This window comes from Oreochromis niloticus, linkage group LG9, assembly GCF_001858045.2.
Source record: "Oreochromis niloticus isolate F11D_XX linkage group LG9, O_niloticus_UMD_NMBU, whole genome shotgun sequence".
In the NCBI taxonomy this organism is placed as follows: domain Eukaryota; kingdom Metazoa; phylum Chordata; class Actinopteri; order Cichliformes; family Cichlidae; genus Oreochromis; species Oreochromis niloticus.
Genome location: NC_031974.2, coordinates 28,605,438 through 28,621,297, shown reverse-complemented (window position 1 = coordinate 28,621,297; position 15,860 = coordinate 28,605,438). Strand labels below are relative to the sequence as shown.

At 41.7% G+C, this 15,860-nt stretch overlaps 1 protein-coding gene across 1 annotated transcript in view; it reads right to left on the bottom strand.

Moving 5' to 3' along the window:
* Window positions 1–789: 789 nt before the first annotated feature.
* LOC100702913 (partitioning defective 3 homolog) overlaps window positions 790–15,860 on the bottom strand; it is a 346,275-nt gene continuing 331,204 nt past the window's right edge. Inside the window, exons 23-24 of the mRNA XM_005471661.4 lie at window positions 9,777–9,904; window positions 790–4,642 (exon numbers count right to left, since the gene is read on the bottom strand). Of these exons, the coding sequence (XP_005471718.1) occupies window positions 4,213–4,642; window positions 9,777–9,904 (558 nt within the window). The 3' untranslated portion in view covers window positions 790–4,212. The remainder of the gene's footprint in view (window positions 4,643–9,776; window positions 9,905–15,860) is intronic.

The window sequence follows — 15,860 nt, the reverse complement described above, 5'->3', positions numbered from 1 at the left end:
CAAGGCGCTATACGGAATAGTGGATGTCTCTACCCCTGGTGCATGTGCTTTTTACTTCCTCTCTGAGCAGACGGATTCTATCAAAAGCCTTTCCCTTCCTCAGGATGAGGCAGATTTGGCAGGAGTTCTGTGATGCAGGGCCAGAACCTGCACTTTCTAAAACCTTCCTTTTCCCTGGAGTTCAACATCATAAACTTGACTATTGTCTTTATCACCATCAGCGTCATCACAGGATGTTGTTAGAAGGAAAGCCAGCTCTAGGCCAAACCTCCTGGCCAGCCTGCCTATCAGGCATGGAGTGTAAAGAGCTGAAAAACAAAGAGAATGTGCGAGTGTGGGTTTTTTGTACCTTTGGACTTGTTGCCACTTCAACAAATGTGGGAACCACATTTTCAGCTAGCGCCAGTTTATAGCTGTAGTTAGACCATAAAAGTTCCACTTGTTTCAGCATTCAAACAGTGATAAGAGCAACTGTTTAGAAAGTTCAGCCTTTACTCAGGTCTCTGCCTTCATGTTGAAAGAGTGAGAAATGATATGGCAACCAGATGACGAGTAAAGTGAACGTTCCTAGTTCAAATGCATGTGCGTACCTCTGAAAGAGAACAGCCAATTTTACTTTCATAAGGGATAATTATCATAAGTTCAACAATGTTTCATTTTGAATTCTTGAATCGTGAATACATATCCGGTATGGCAGCAGCAAGAATAAGTTATTCATTACTTCCCTTGGCTGGTGTTATCAAGGAGAGGAACAATTTGTGAATGTTAAAGCAAAGCAATCAAGGGAAATTATTGTTACAAGGACTGAAACTACCCTCAATTTATTCGCTGAAAAAATGGTTCATATTGTATGTACAGAGAACAGCAGAAACATTTCTTAATGACACACTGTCGTAAAAAGGAAAATTGCACAGTGCTTACATATTAATAATTTTTTTTTCAGTTTTTTTCACTACCATAGTACCATGTTGTGGATAATAAAACACAATAAAGGAAGGCTGTAAAAACACAATGAAAATGTAGCAATATCTTTCTCATTTATCCCAGGACTTTAAAAAAAATCTCCCGAAATAATAGCTTTATGGGAAAAAAATATCCATATGTCACAGAGATGGAGAACAAACATTAATTACACAACACAAATAATAAATGTGCATTATGGGATATCATCTAATTTGCATAGGAGAGAGGGGGAAAAAAATCCTTAGATATCCAGGCGTCTCTACAGTTCATGAGACATGAAACATGGACACGTTGGTTAAAACAGCTGCTGTGTCAAAGTTCCTTTACATAAACACATGCACGCCCATCCAAACACACACACACCACCAACAACAACAACAGCAACCACCACTTTCATCTACACAACCAGATCCAACAATTCCGCCCAGGCAAAAAAAAAGATGCCAACTGACAGACAGACGGAGGAGATAAATGTGGAGAATAAGAAGAAGAGACAGCAAAAGTGAGCGCTGCCTCGTCAGTAACCTCTCGTTTGTAGTGCGGACTCAGAGGAATAGTTGTGATTACTCCATTGACTGAATCATCTGCAAGGTCAGGCCTCCCATCTTCTTTCCCTCCTACTCCTCTGCACTTCTCCCACTCGGCAGCAGAGTGGTTCATATGGCTGCCAAGACATATTCAGAGACATATTGGAGCATCTATTTACTGGCAGCATTCACAGACACTTAACCACATGGCCACCTACGTACAAGCACGCTGCAAAACTTGGTAGGGAAACAAGCTTACTCATGCTCTCCTTTCCATATCCTTGCATGTGTGAGGATACTCTTTTTTTTTTTTCTGCTTGTGAGGACCGTAATCTATAATCTCACCAGCGACTGTGAAACTGTAGCCTGCAGTTTTATCTTAATCCTAATTCTAGTCTAATGCCGTTATATTTTCAGCATACTCAAGTACGCCAGGGTATGCTTGTGGAGAGATCTGCTGTACGTGCTGCCAGCGCACTGCAGTGTCCTCCGAGAAAACTCTGTATGGACCAGAAAGCAGCGTCATAGGAAGAACAAGGCCTCGCTGATGGCCGCAGCTGTCCGTGTGTGTGTTCCCAAAGAAGAATAATCCCGGACTCGGCGCTTAACCCAGGGCTCAGGAAATAACAGGGGTTTAGTGGAGCAAATTCATTTGAATGATCACAAAGGGGACAAAAGAGAAAAGTGCAATTCATTCTGTGAGAACTCCAGTCAGTGTATAATATCGAATGCATTTTTTTTTAAGCACCTAAGCAACAAAGCTTCGGTCTGCTTTCTGTGGTAGGCTGATTTGTCAAGCTAGCTTTTAACAGACTTCTTGGTCATGCAGATGTCTCGCTGGGTTTCTTATTACATGTGCCTGACCTCAGAGTTGAGAATAAGGGAGTTCGCTTGTTAGATACATCCTTGGTGTTCAAAATAAATCCATCCAAGCGTGACTGAAGTTGACACAAAGAAACCACCAAAGGTCTACATGTGTCGTATGACAATACTGGAGATCTGCTTGTTGAGCACATTCACCATGAAACAGCATATTGTTATACCACAACAGTTACAAAAGACTGTTGTGTAATGTAGCAAAGGAGAAGTCTGATCACCAGCCTGATCACATTTACACCTCAGTTTCAAGTTGAATGCATAACCTGTTTTTTTTAGTGCATATAAACATATATCCAAGTCATTTTTCCTAACCTGATGTAAATCTAAACTGTAACTCAAATGTAATCTGCACTTTTCTCCTTAAGAAAAAAAAAATCGGCCTCACATAACAAATCAGGTCCTCTACTCCAGAAGAGTGAATTCTTGTTTTTAAAGAGCTGGAAATACAAGAACACAAAAACACAGAGTAATCCACACACATGCACGCATTCACGTTTTTAAAAAAGTGCCACTACTTATTGACCGAACAACGAAAAGCTCCTGAGGTGGTTTCCCATCAATGGAAATAATCATGAAAGTAAACAAAATCAGCTCCATTGTATCTGCCCCATGGATAAGCAGCACTACACCAAGGCCACCCACGGCAGAGCTGATGCAGTTTCCCATGTAACTACCCTGATGAAATATTCAGCGAGGAAGAGCTCAGACACCTAGAGGCCAGCAGGCTCCGGTTACGGCCAAATCAGTCCAGGCGAGGCCGGGGGCCAAGCGGTACACCGGCAAGATTCCCATTTTTTATCTCCTCACCGTACGTGAGAACAAACACAAACGAAGGCGTGCATTTATTTTTAATGACGTACATTAATTAATAACCCAGACCTGACCCCATTTGTACTGCTGGATTCCCTGAGTGGGTGGAGAGTAGCAGAAATAAAGAAGATCTAAAGCCGTTTTCCTCCACTGAGAGTGCCATATATTGATGGCGACAATGTGAGAGAGGGGGAGGACTGATAAAGCAGCCAGCAGAGGGGAAGAGAAAATTTAGGATTATCATACTGAATACAAGAGGGGGTTGGAAAGAGGATACAGACTTTGAGTAAGTCCTGTATCTGAAACCAAAAGGGACATTTCCCTGAAGTGAGGGGGATGGGTGCTCATGCCCAAAACTCAAGCTCTGACTCCACAGTTCACACAAGCTTTTTAACCTCCACACTCTCCCACTACATGTCAGCTCCTGCCAGCACTCTGTCACCCTCTCAAACACACACACACACACACACACACACACAGACACACACACACACACACACACACAGTTAAAGTTGCCATGAACATCAAAAATAAGCCTCATTCACACAAGCATGGTATCGACTGAGGTCCCTGGTAGCAGATGCGTGATACAAAAAGCATGTCTGGACTGAGTCTTGCCCATTAGGTTCCGACTGTTTCGGTACAGCCCTGCTGAGATCCCCTCAACCAGTCCCCTGTTGTGATGGCAGTTTTTTCCGGGTGTGTTAGATGGGTCAAAACGGCAGATCATGAGTCAAAAACGCCAAACAATCAAATGACTTTAAAGGCACTTAAAGGATAAACATACAAGGTATGAATGATCACAATGCTGGACTATAAAACAGCTTAAAAAGGACCACGGTTCTTAATTAAAAAAAATCTTTCTTTAAATATAAACATTTTTAACAGCAGTCCTATAAAAATCTTTATATCTCATATTTTTATTTAAAAAAACCCCCACAAATCTTGTTTTTTTTTTTTTTTTCCCTGTAAATGCTTGTTAGGATCAGTCCTCGTCTCCTTAAAGACATCCATATTCTTCCTTTTCACCCTCTCAGGAATAAAACAGCCTTCCCTTCACTGAACTCTGATGCCTGCTGAGCTTGGCGATTTGGGACGGTGATGGGGGCACGTCCTGTCTGTAGGGCCCCTTGGGTTTTGAGAGGGCCCGAGCTATGGCAGAGCCAGTGGCTTGAGTGCTGTCTCTGTTCTGGTCAAAGGTGACCCCGCTGGGGGTTTCCTGTGCAGGAGGCGGCCTGGCTTTGCTGGCCTCCTGCTCTCGACGCCTTTCCTCCTGCCTCAGCAACTCCTGGGTCTCGAGGAAGACGCGAGCATTAATACTGGGTGTTCCCAGGTAGCCGTTACGTGACCCCTGGCCCCCGGAGTAGCGAGGATTTTCCTTGGATGGCTGAAATCCCTCTGCTGGCATGTACATCTTGTCCCACGAGTCCTGGGATGCTGCGCTGTTGTTCTTGCGAGGTTGCCTAAAAACACAGAAACAGGTAGGAGGGTCAATTGCACTGTTTTCTCAGTCACCTTAAGCAGCAATTAAATCTAAAGCGAACAGAGGTGGATTTTATTTGATTCTGTTTTTTAAAAAAGCCCCCTGGGTCAGCAGTATTCAAGGGGAATTCAAAAGGAACTGCACTTCAGCGGAGAACGGGATCATTTTCACATTTGTGTGAGAGTTAAAAGCAGGACGTGGCATTCACTTAAAATACTGAAAGCAACATGAATGGTGCAGAGGGGTCTGTTTTAGGCTCCTGCGTGATTAGACTGAATCCAGTAACATAAAAGAAAAAAGAAACGAGACATGAAAGAGGCAGGAAATAAATATCGGAAGCCTGAAACGCGTGCAGGACCATTAGTTCCACATTGTAAACAAACATAAATGTTAAAACCTCGCTGAGAAAATGCCGGCTTTCATCCATTTAACTTGGTATTGGGGATGCAGATGGGTGCACTTACAGACCAGACAGAATAATGGTAGGCCTCAGAGAGTTATCTGGCTTCTACTCATCTTCGACTTGCCTGTCAGCCCATGCACTGACAGGCCGGCCAAAGATTTATGGACGGTATCTTTTGTTAGAAACACAAAATTTAAACAAAAGAGCTATCATCCATGCATGCTTCCCATCACACGTGCTCCACTTTCACCTGGACAGCTGTCATTGAAATCTGCAGGGTCTTTGGCTAAAGTGTTAAATCTTCTCCTCCATTATTAGAATCCATTAGAGCAGACATGGGATGGAATATCTGTGACAGTGTCTTTTGCATCAGGGGTGCTAAGAGAGATCCCATTCACACCTCACTGACCCGTTGTGTGCTTAAAAGGCTTTTGAGTACACGGCACAATACTGCAGAGGAGGCAGGGGCCCGGTATGCTTTTAGGCCAGAACACCTGCATTCCAGGGAGGCTGTGAAGAACAGGCAGAAGACACAACTGTTTTTGGTTTTTTTAAGAAGTCTTACAATTGAGGGAAGTGGGAGTAATTCCTCAATTTGTACAAACTGGAAAAAAACCCAACAACCATGATTTTAATTGCACATTAAATTAGATGAAACTGATGAATTTTACTTCATTCAAAAATATACCCATTTAAAGTTTTTGATGGAAGTGGTGATGCATGTCCAGCCAAGTCCCAAATTTAGTAAGAAAGCACTTGTTGAATAAAAGTATGGTAAATATATAGTCAGATATATAGGCAGTGGAATATGTATGGTGGCCCTGAGTGTTCAAACACCAGCAAATAGAAGAATGCTAGAAAAGAAAAGTTTACCTCTGAGCTCGAGGTCAAGGTCACCAAGATTCAAAATTGTCAGAAAGGTTTAATCGATGCACCTATGGTATCAATTTGAAAGTCCTAGGTGACTTCCTTCTTGGGTTGTTGCATTCACCAGCTTGGGTGCCCTGCATGCCTGACTGAAGGAGTGACAGCAATAAAAAACTACAAAGGAAGTCAAATAAAATACAAAGGAAATAGGAAAACTTCAGCAAAAACTCCCCCAAAAACCAAACCAAAACACACACACACAGAAAACACAACTAACGTGTTTTTGGTGAGATATTAACGTCACAGAACAGCAACAGAAATGACAAGCTAACAGTACATGGCTAACAGTAAACGTATTACATGAATCATGGGATATTTTTCTCCTTCATAGCACTGATGAATCCTTTTAAGCATGTCTCGGTGCAATCCTTCACATGTTTTTGTCACTTGTGCAGCTGTTCTGTCACATTAATGTCTCACCAGAAACACTTCTGTTGTGTTTGTGAGAGTTGGGTTTTTTTCTACTTCTGTTCTATTTTATTCAATTTCCTTTCTGGGTTTTTTGACCTTCTGTTATGTTTTTTTCTATTTCTTCTTTCTTTTATTGAAATACCATTCTGTTTCATTCAACTTTCATGATGTTATTATGTTTCTATTTCCATTCTGTTTTATTCATCTTCTATTGTGTGCTTTTGCAGCATTTTTCCAATTTTCTGATGTTTTCTTGCACTGCATTTGATCTCTCAGAGCCACCATAGAAATACGTAATAAACATTTTAAAAATAAGTGTTGAAGTGGGGATTTCAATAAGGGAATTTCACTGCAAGTATAAACACTATACAGATTGTTTCTATACCAGGGCTGCCATCATGGGCACACAGATTTAAAGGAAACGCTGAAAAACACACAGCCTCTTTCTTGATAACTTTCCATTGCTAGAAAACTTTTCTTTTTATCATCATCATCATCACAGTGAAACTGTAATGAGAATCCCACAATTTCAGCATTTCTAATGAAAGCCCTTGAGTAAAGAGAGGGGAAGGGCTAAAGCACACGGCCCTGTAACGTGGGGTATGTGCACTCTTGTGAGCTTGTGAGTTTTATCGATGTGTGGAAAATTGTGCATGCATTTATGTTACTAACGTGTGCAACACAAACACATCCTCTTGTTCCGCCATTTGGTTGCTTGTGTGCACAAGTACGAGAGTAATTGGTAGAGGGGCAGATGTAGGGACAGACTGCAGAGAGCCTCACCACATGCTCCATACATGGGCCTCGCTGTCTGGGCGAGCCGCCACGCACTTACACCCCGACTTGGCTCACAGAGCAGCCAGCACCACTCATGAGGGAGTCGCTTGTTTAGAAGCGCAGGAACGCCTGTTGCACGAGGAAGCAACCTGCGTTTCCAGAATGACCTTTTAGGTTTTAAAAGTTTTAGGGGGAAGTCGGAGGCGGAGAGATGAGAGCAAAGAGATTGCGTTGCTCCACAGGAATGTAATAGTGATTGATGCGTCAAGGGATCTACTTCTCTTATCACCTCTACTCCTGTGCCAGAATATGTCACAAAGTAGATTAGTTACATGTACAGTGGGAGGGGATGGGAAAATACATCATGCCAAAGAGTGGGGTAAATTTAGAATGACAGAAAATAACAAACAAACCCAGGAAGTTGGCTCGCAGGAACATTTGTGGCCGCTGTGTGTTTCTTTAAAACAGCTGGGAAGAATCAGAGTTTATGAGAAGTAGGAGAAAGCTTCCACACACACACGCATGCACGCACACATGCACCCAAAAGCATCTAATGCAACAATCGTTTTCTATATTGTATAAATAAATTGTCTACAAACCTGGAATAATGTTTTCTTTCTAACTTGGAACAATATTCTTTTGGCTGGGAATGCGATAGTTGCACGGCTAGATGAAAGAGCTACTGGCAGTTCACTCAGCCCACAGTTAAGAACCTTATCTCGACATTCACTGCATTCATGTGTGTGCTTGTGTGTGTGTGTGTGTACATCTTTTTCGGGCTAATCAGTGGTCTCTCCTTCCTACTAAAACACTCGTTCCTCTCCCAGTCACTCTCGACCTCCGCTGCCTGTCACTGCTAATCCTGCTCCAACAACAAGCCTTCATTAGTGTTCTTCCAATCCTCACATCCCAGACAGCGAGCTAAGCCCGGCCGTCATCAGATAACCAGCTACCATGGTTTCCTCTGGAAGCTTTTGGGGTGTTTTTTTGGTGAAGGAATGTTCCCTTTTCTGCTGAATGGCTGACTGCTCAGACTTCCTGCTTTGGAAGAGGAAAAGATGAAGAGGTTCCAATAAGAGAGGTGGCTGACATTAGAAGGCATTGTGATTATTAATCTGGGGATGTAAGACTAGCTCTTTAATGAGAAGCCATGCCGACACACCAAGCCCCGAAAAGCCTCAGCCAGGGTCAAGCATCAAGCCTGAGCTCATGTGGCTCTTAGCCCGAAGCCACTATGAGATTATGAAAGGAATGCATATCAAAGACCATCCTCGCCTGGCTGCTTGGCCGGAGACATGAACTTTCCCAAGAGAAGCAACTCACTGGGAGAGAAGGTCCCAGCTCAACTGTCACACCACATGAGATGCAAGCAGATAACACATATGAGGGCAATGCATAGATCAGTCTGCCTTATACAGACCAAATTGATTATGTGTCCATGTGGACCGCAAATCCATATCCACAGACACGAACACGTTTTCATCGACCCAATGTGTTTTGAGGCAACATAACACAAAAGGGGATGGATATGAAGAAGTGATTGGTGCTTGTGCGCTACAGCACAGACGAGAACTGTGGCAAAGAAAATGAAAAGACCACACACACACACACACACACACACACACACACACACACACACACACACACACACACACATATTAAGAGCTCCATCTTTGTTTAAATTGGCAAGCTGCAAAAGTGAAATAAATCTTGACTTTGCGCTTAGCATTTTTGAACATATAATACATTTCACAATGCAAAAAAACCCTCACAATGGATTGTTTTCAGTGAGGAAATATTCAACAATAATGTGTCAGTCAGTCAAATGACAGAATTATTGCCTTGGGGAGCTTTTCTTCCAGGATATTAAGCTTCATATGCGACTTTCTTTCCCCTAGCAGCAGTGGTTAACTTTGTAATTTGCACCTACTGCCATGAGATTAAAAACTTCAGTAAAGACATTTAACGGAGTGCTGGCAGAAATGGCAAATATTGATACTAAACCACCCCATCCCACAAAAAAGGCTCAAGATGTAAGATATGGTAAGCTTTATTGGCATCTCTTTGACAAATATGTAAAAAAGAATCGAAACAAGAAGATGGAGAAGATGAAGAGCAGTGCTTGTAGCTTCTAATGGCAAGCTGTGCGAGATTGCAGAGGGGGAAAAAAAAAAACCTTTAAAAAAATAACGTGATATTGGAGCTGTTATTGGGGAGGGGGGCTCGGGACAAAATCACCGCTTTCTTGGGGTCAGCGTTGACTTAATGAAGTTGAATATCAGTCAAATAATTCTAAGCGATCACATTAAATGATTTCATTCAAAGAGTTTGCTAAGAATCGTTTAAATGTCTGGAGATTAGTTGAAAGTGGCTTTGTGGTGATTGACTTTGAGGGAAGCCAAAGAGATAAGTGAGGGAGGGGGGAGGTGGGGGAAGGCAAAAATGTGAGGAAAAGAAATTGATGGAAATCAAAAAAAGTCAAATGAAGGGGTTGAGAAAGGGCAGGGAGGACGTGATAAGTCAAAGGGGTGGACGCAGCCGCATGGATGCATGGACAGTTTGAAGAAAGAAAGAAGAGGAAGGAAGGATGTCTCACCGTGGCAGGGAATTGTACTGTCTCTGTGCTTGTGGGAAATCATCTCTGTCCTCTTGCTGCTGTTTCTGGACCTGAGTCTCAACCGTTACAGAATGCCGTCCACTTGATGTCTCCGTCCCGTTGCTGGCCTGTTAAACCCACAAAATACAGTCAGGACAGACACAGTGAATACACGGTAACAAAGAGAGGACCAAAGGCAAGCATTTATGCCTTTCAGTGCATGTTGTACTAACCCCATGTTGCTCTCCGATCCATCCATCGGACTATAGTATGCATATAGTGTGTGGATGTTAGCTAGGAAGCACTCAGAAACAGTAGGAAAAAAGTGCTTGTGTGTACAAGTTGTGTAAAGCACTTTGAGTGCTCAAGATAGAGTAGAAAAGCGCCTTATAAGAACCAGTCTATATATGAGGAAAGAAAATCATTTTTTTGATAAAAGATGAATTGAACTTAAATTGTTCACACGAGTTGTTATTCGTGGGAAAGTGGCACATCCTGGTTGTTTGCAGCTTCAGCGATTCTTGGCTAGTGATTTATTTTATATTGTAGTCTTAAAAGTTAGTAGAGCCCTAATCGTGTTTAGCTAGTCCATTTAACCCTAGGTACCTTTTAAATGGCTTGTTTAAGGCATCTGTGTTGCCTGGTACACGGATAATAAAGTACTAAATGAACCATAGTCCATATCAACCAAAAATTAGGAAAAGAAAACTGCTTTTAAAGAATGCTGTGATTAAAAAAAACAAAACAAAGAATCCTGTTCTCTTAACTTTTCAAACATAGTGCACTGGCCACATGGTTGATATGACTTTTCTCTTTAGTATGCATTAAACATTTTGCAATGGAGCTTATTTGCGTCAGCTGTAGGTCTTGATAGCCACAGTTGGGATCAGTTTAGCCCACCAGTAGTGTGCTGAAGAGATAAATTATAGACGAGCATTTCCAGCTACGGCTTCATTCCGCTCATATACATATGGCAACACACTGCTAACCTGTACCAGTGTGCATGTGTGTTTGCCGTCTGATCATCTGTGAGGTTGACATGGAGATATCATCTCCCTCAGCACCAGCATGCTGCTAACGAGCTGGCTTATGAAAGAACGAGACAAGCCAATTAAACAGAAGCAAGCTGAAGAGGTGTTGCAGGCGTGGCTTGACCACTTGTCAACATTCATAAGGCTCAGGCTTTAATATGGAAGGCAGGTAGTGGTGGATGGCTTGTGTGAATAAATTATCCACTTAATAACTCACAATTTACCCAAATTTGATCGCCATCTGAATTCTAAACCTGAGCAGCTTCTTCAAGGTCTTTGGATTTGTATTCGTGGAGCTGGCAGAACGTAGGTAAACTCACAGTTTATTGCACTTTGTCCTCTGATTTGCAGTCAACGCAGGATGTCAAATACTGCCATTCAATCAGATGGTGGTGTTGCAGAGGTACATACAGTACAAGGTGTCTTTTGGTGTCCGTGCTTTTTGACACACCAGCTACAGTAATGTGCATTTAATGTGAAATCTGCATTTAATGGTTGAAAGGGTGTCTGTGGATGCAGACAGCCAGATGTGGATGTAGTGACATTTGTCAGCCAGAACACTGCGGTAAGGCTCCCGTTTGGGATTTTTCATTATTAAAACTATTCACTGATTAATTTTGTTTGCACTTGCGTTTTACGGACTTTTCGCTGTGTGGTTAGGCTGAAGAAAAGATTGTGGGCTTGAGCTTAAATTTCCCCAAATTACAACATTAACTCCGTTTGCCAAAAAGTGGCATCTTCCCATTGTTATCTCCATCAAGGGGGTTATGTTTTTGGTAGCGTTTGCGTGCATGCTTGCCATTCTGCCTCAAAAAGTCTCAAATGAATCCTGATCAAACTTGGTCAGGGTGTAGAGTGAAATCATGTTAACAATCCATTAAAATTTGGCTTACATCAACCAAGGTCTTCCAGGTGAACTGAAGGATTTATTGATCAAAAGATCACCAAAACCTTGAAACTATCAAACATGTGGTGCATAATATCAACATATATTAAGTACTGTATAAAGGTTTAAAATATTATATCACATATGACCTTTGACCTCTATTTCATGTTCGAGGTATCTGAAGGTCAAAGTGTTAATAGTACTATAATAAGCTCTTCTTACTGCCTTTATTTGTATTGACAGCATGTAGACATATAGAGAATGATATATGGGTATTATAAATATGTACATTACAGTAACATGCAAGTGTCTAAACATGCTAAATCTGGGGCATTAAGGTGCCCTTTGGGGCACACTGTAAGCGTATCTCCGTGAAGCCAAACGCTTCTGATAATATAGCAATATCTGACTGACAAGAACAATTCTGGAATTAATCAATGGGGTAAAGGTGTGCTGGTGGAATGAAAAGCTGTCGGCAAAAACGTCTTCTTGGAAACGTCTTCTGTTCCTGAAATGACTGCTTTTCTCCTCACTTGGACAGCTGCAATAACAGCGCAATTACATTTCACTCAGCGTCAACAGCAAGTCTTTTTCTCAAGCCCTCCAAGTCTTAAAAACATAATAGTATTCCACGTGGGCGAAGTGAATTGGACTCATATGTTTCAGGTTTCGTTGCAACAACATGTTTCCCGGGCTCAGAAACTGTAGAGTACATAAACCAATATCAGATGAACTGAGAGGTGGAAAAGAAAAATAATTTTACTGGAGTCGAATGTGGTAGTGAGAAAATAATTAGTCACGCACTCTGAAAGTTATTAATGTGATTTGAAAGGAAGTGAGGAGGAATCCTGCGGTGCTACACTCTTCAGTCTCAAACCGAAGGGTTGACGTGGATGACGCCATGCCAAGAGAAATGCATGAGAAATAGCCAGGAGAGAAAATCAGTCAGCCTAATGCCATTATCCAGGGAAGGAGAATCAGATTATTTCATGTTAGACCTGGAATATAATGCCATATAAAACATGACATTTGTTGAAATCAAATCAAAGAGACGTCCGTGTTTGTTTTTATCCAATAATGTGAAAAACGATGTCAATACGGCACATTTTTATCTCTCCCCTGCTTCCTTGGTGGTGTCACAGACAAAGCAGGAGGAAACAAAAATTCTCCACCTGTTAAAACATGAGAGCCGGCGGGCTGTAATTATGAAAATTATTTGCAGCTATCAAAAAAAAAAAAAAAAAACTAGGACGAGGAAAGCAGCTGGGTGGGAGTCGAGCAAGACGGCCGAGGTGTAATATTTCTTGGTTCAGAGCTGGTCACAAACCTTTGAGATATCAAAGCAGGTTGTGATGATGGGTCAGCACTAACATATTGCTTTACCGCCCACACTTCTCTTGATAGTATGCTTGCAGGCCACCACATAGGGAACCGTTTTAAGAGAACAGTCGAGCTGTACACAAACAGACATGTGGAAGACATTAAGATTGCTAATGGGCAAATACAACAAAAAGAAAGTGAGAGAATGGTAGTGAAACACCACATCCTGACAAAAGCCCAGTTGGATAATGAGTCTCTCTTAAAGTCACTGCACCGACCCAATTCCGCCAATTTATTATAAGCAAGCTCAGTCCATTTGCGGTTGCCTGGATGTGTAGCTCCGGGCGGCGTATCCATCTGGATCAAGCAGTGTGGTCTGCCATTTCCCGGCCTCTGGTCCAAGGAACCACAGTGAAAAGGAGGTTGGTGTGGCTATCGCTATATCATTTAGGGACTTTGTAGCATGCACATAAGGCAGCACAAAAGTCATTTTTTGGTGTAAAGATGTCTGTATCTTTAAGTGAAACCGACCAATCACGTTGTTTTGCAATGTGGGGAAAAAAGAAAAACATGCCTTTGTTTATATCAAACTCTTTTGCAACCAGCGGTAGCTTTTAAGTGTTTTCTTTATTAATTCATGCAATATAATAAAAAATATTGTCAATTTCGGTTTGCTGTTAGCTAAATTTACGCTACTAATGTATTAGTATTAGCTAGCTTCTTGGCTAATGCTAACTGAATGGTCTTTGGTCAGTGCAATGTTGATCCTAGACCTATATTATTGTGAGATGGGAGCAACACCAGCATGAGAATATCACACATCAATCCATTTCACATTAACAACCAAGCCACATAACTTTATGGTTGCTATGATTCCTACTGCTTATGGTATTTGCTTTAACCATGTTGCCACTAAACCTTGCTTCACTACTTGCACAACATTACACAGCACTAATCCCTACAAAGTCATGCAGTAGCATGACTAAGAAGCCCTAAACGGCAACAATCAATCAATGTCACAGAGATCGGGTTGAAAGAAACACATCTCAGCACGGGTATGCAATGCTGGTTTTACACTTTTCCTTATTTTTTCACAGCATGATATGGCCTTCCTGTAACATGTGTTAACTCCTTGCTGGGTGTGAGATTGTTCTGGGTTATCTTAAGTTCTATATATGGGGGTTGTGTAGGGCCAGAGAGATACCAAGGGCATTAGTGTGCCGAGTCTCGGACACACAAACACGACTGCCAGGTCTCGGGTGAAATGTTAAACCGCAAACCTTTTCTGGGTTACTCATCTACTAATCGGAAGGCTGGTGGTTCAATCCCTGGCTGTTTAGCTCCAAAGAAGTCAAGTGAGTGGTTAAACAGGGCTTACTCTTCAAGTAATCACATAGTAATAGAGTTAACTGTGCGCCACACAACACTAATCAACATGAAAGTACAATATTTAAGGAAACTAGTGTTTGCATAAGCAGAGCTAATATGTGCACACACATGAACCCTGGTAGCAGAATTAGAATTAATAATAAAATCAAAAGAATTCAAATAAATGTGGGCTTTAAAAGTTGCTGTTGATGTGTGGGATCCAAGTTACCAGCGTGGTACTCCTCCTGTGTGGTCATGCTTACTGGTGCTCTAGCCTAACAGCACAAATTGTTTTTATTGAGAAAGAGTGTGTGTGTGAGGCTGGGAGGGGGTGGGCTCTAGGAAAAACATTGCTTAACAGTTCTTTATGATGAACATCTGGAAATTCCCTCTTATAGACAAGCAGGGCAGGCAGGAGAAAAAACATACCAGCTCTAATTGCGTATGCTGGCTAACTGGATTGACTGATAGACGAGGCTTTTTGTATCTTGATCATTATTCCATTATGTTGGAGCTTAGGTTCAGTGATGGACCTGATCATTACAGCTGTTAGCAGCAGGCAGAACTGAGTGAAAAGCTGAGGTTAAACCCATGGAGACCAAGCCCCACACCTAATACTGATGCATGTACCCTTATCTTACCCGAACCCTATTATGATCATTTTACGCATTTTTCTAAAGTTCCAAAAGCAAAACATTTACAAAGAGAATGCATAACAGTGGCTTTAGTTTTAGCAGAGAATATTTTGTGTTTTGTAGTGTGGATTACTGTCATACTGTGAATGGATTACAGTTCAAATGTAGTCATGCAGAATACATCTGCTAATGAAGATCAGGCTATAAAATTGAGAGCAGCTACTTAACAGGCCTTAACGTGAGAATGTTTCATAAACAGCTTTTTCCAAATTAAAAATGAATGTTAAAGCTAAACCATTAAGCCAACATGGAAGAGCAGGGTCTTAAGTCCTCACGGCTCTGTTTATCCATCACATGTGGTGAAACTCTATTTGCTGATGAAGATCATGTGTTGTGACCCAGAAAAGCCACTAAATGGACCCTAAAATAACCTAAAATCCTTATATCTGGATAAATGATTGGACAAATCTGAACTGCCGCTGTTCTTGAGTAACGCTTTGAGATGCTAGCAGTTTCTGTTCGTGTACAGTATATTTGCGTGGAGGCTATCACAAAGGAGCCTCGCATGCTCAGGGGAAACGGGCATCAAAGTGCAGCTCTGCAGACTTTGATGTGGTAGGCATTTAACTGCCTGCCGGAGCATCTTGCTTTTCATGGTTACATTCCCTGAATGATTTGATTTATAAAAGTAGAGGTCAGAAAGGTTTCACTTTCATCATTGTGAACAATCTTCAGCAATGAAACTGAGTGAAACATGCTGTTAAAAAAGGACATATCAGTTTCAGTGCAGAAAAAAATAGCTCCGATAGCTTTGAACAGAACTCAGCTATGACTTTACATTTTT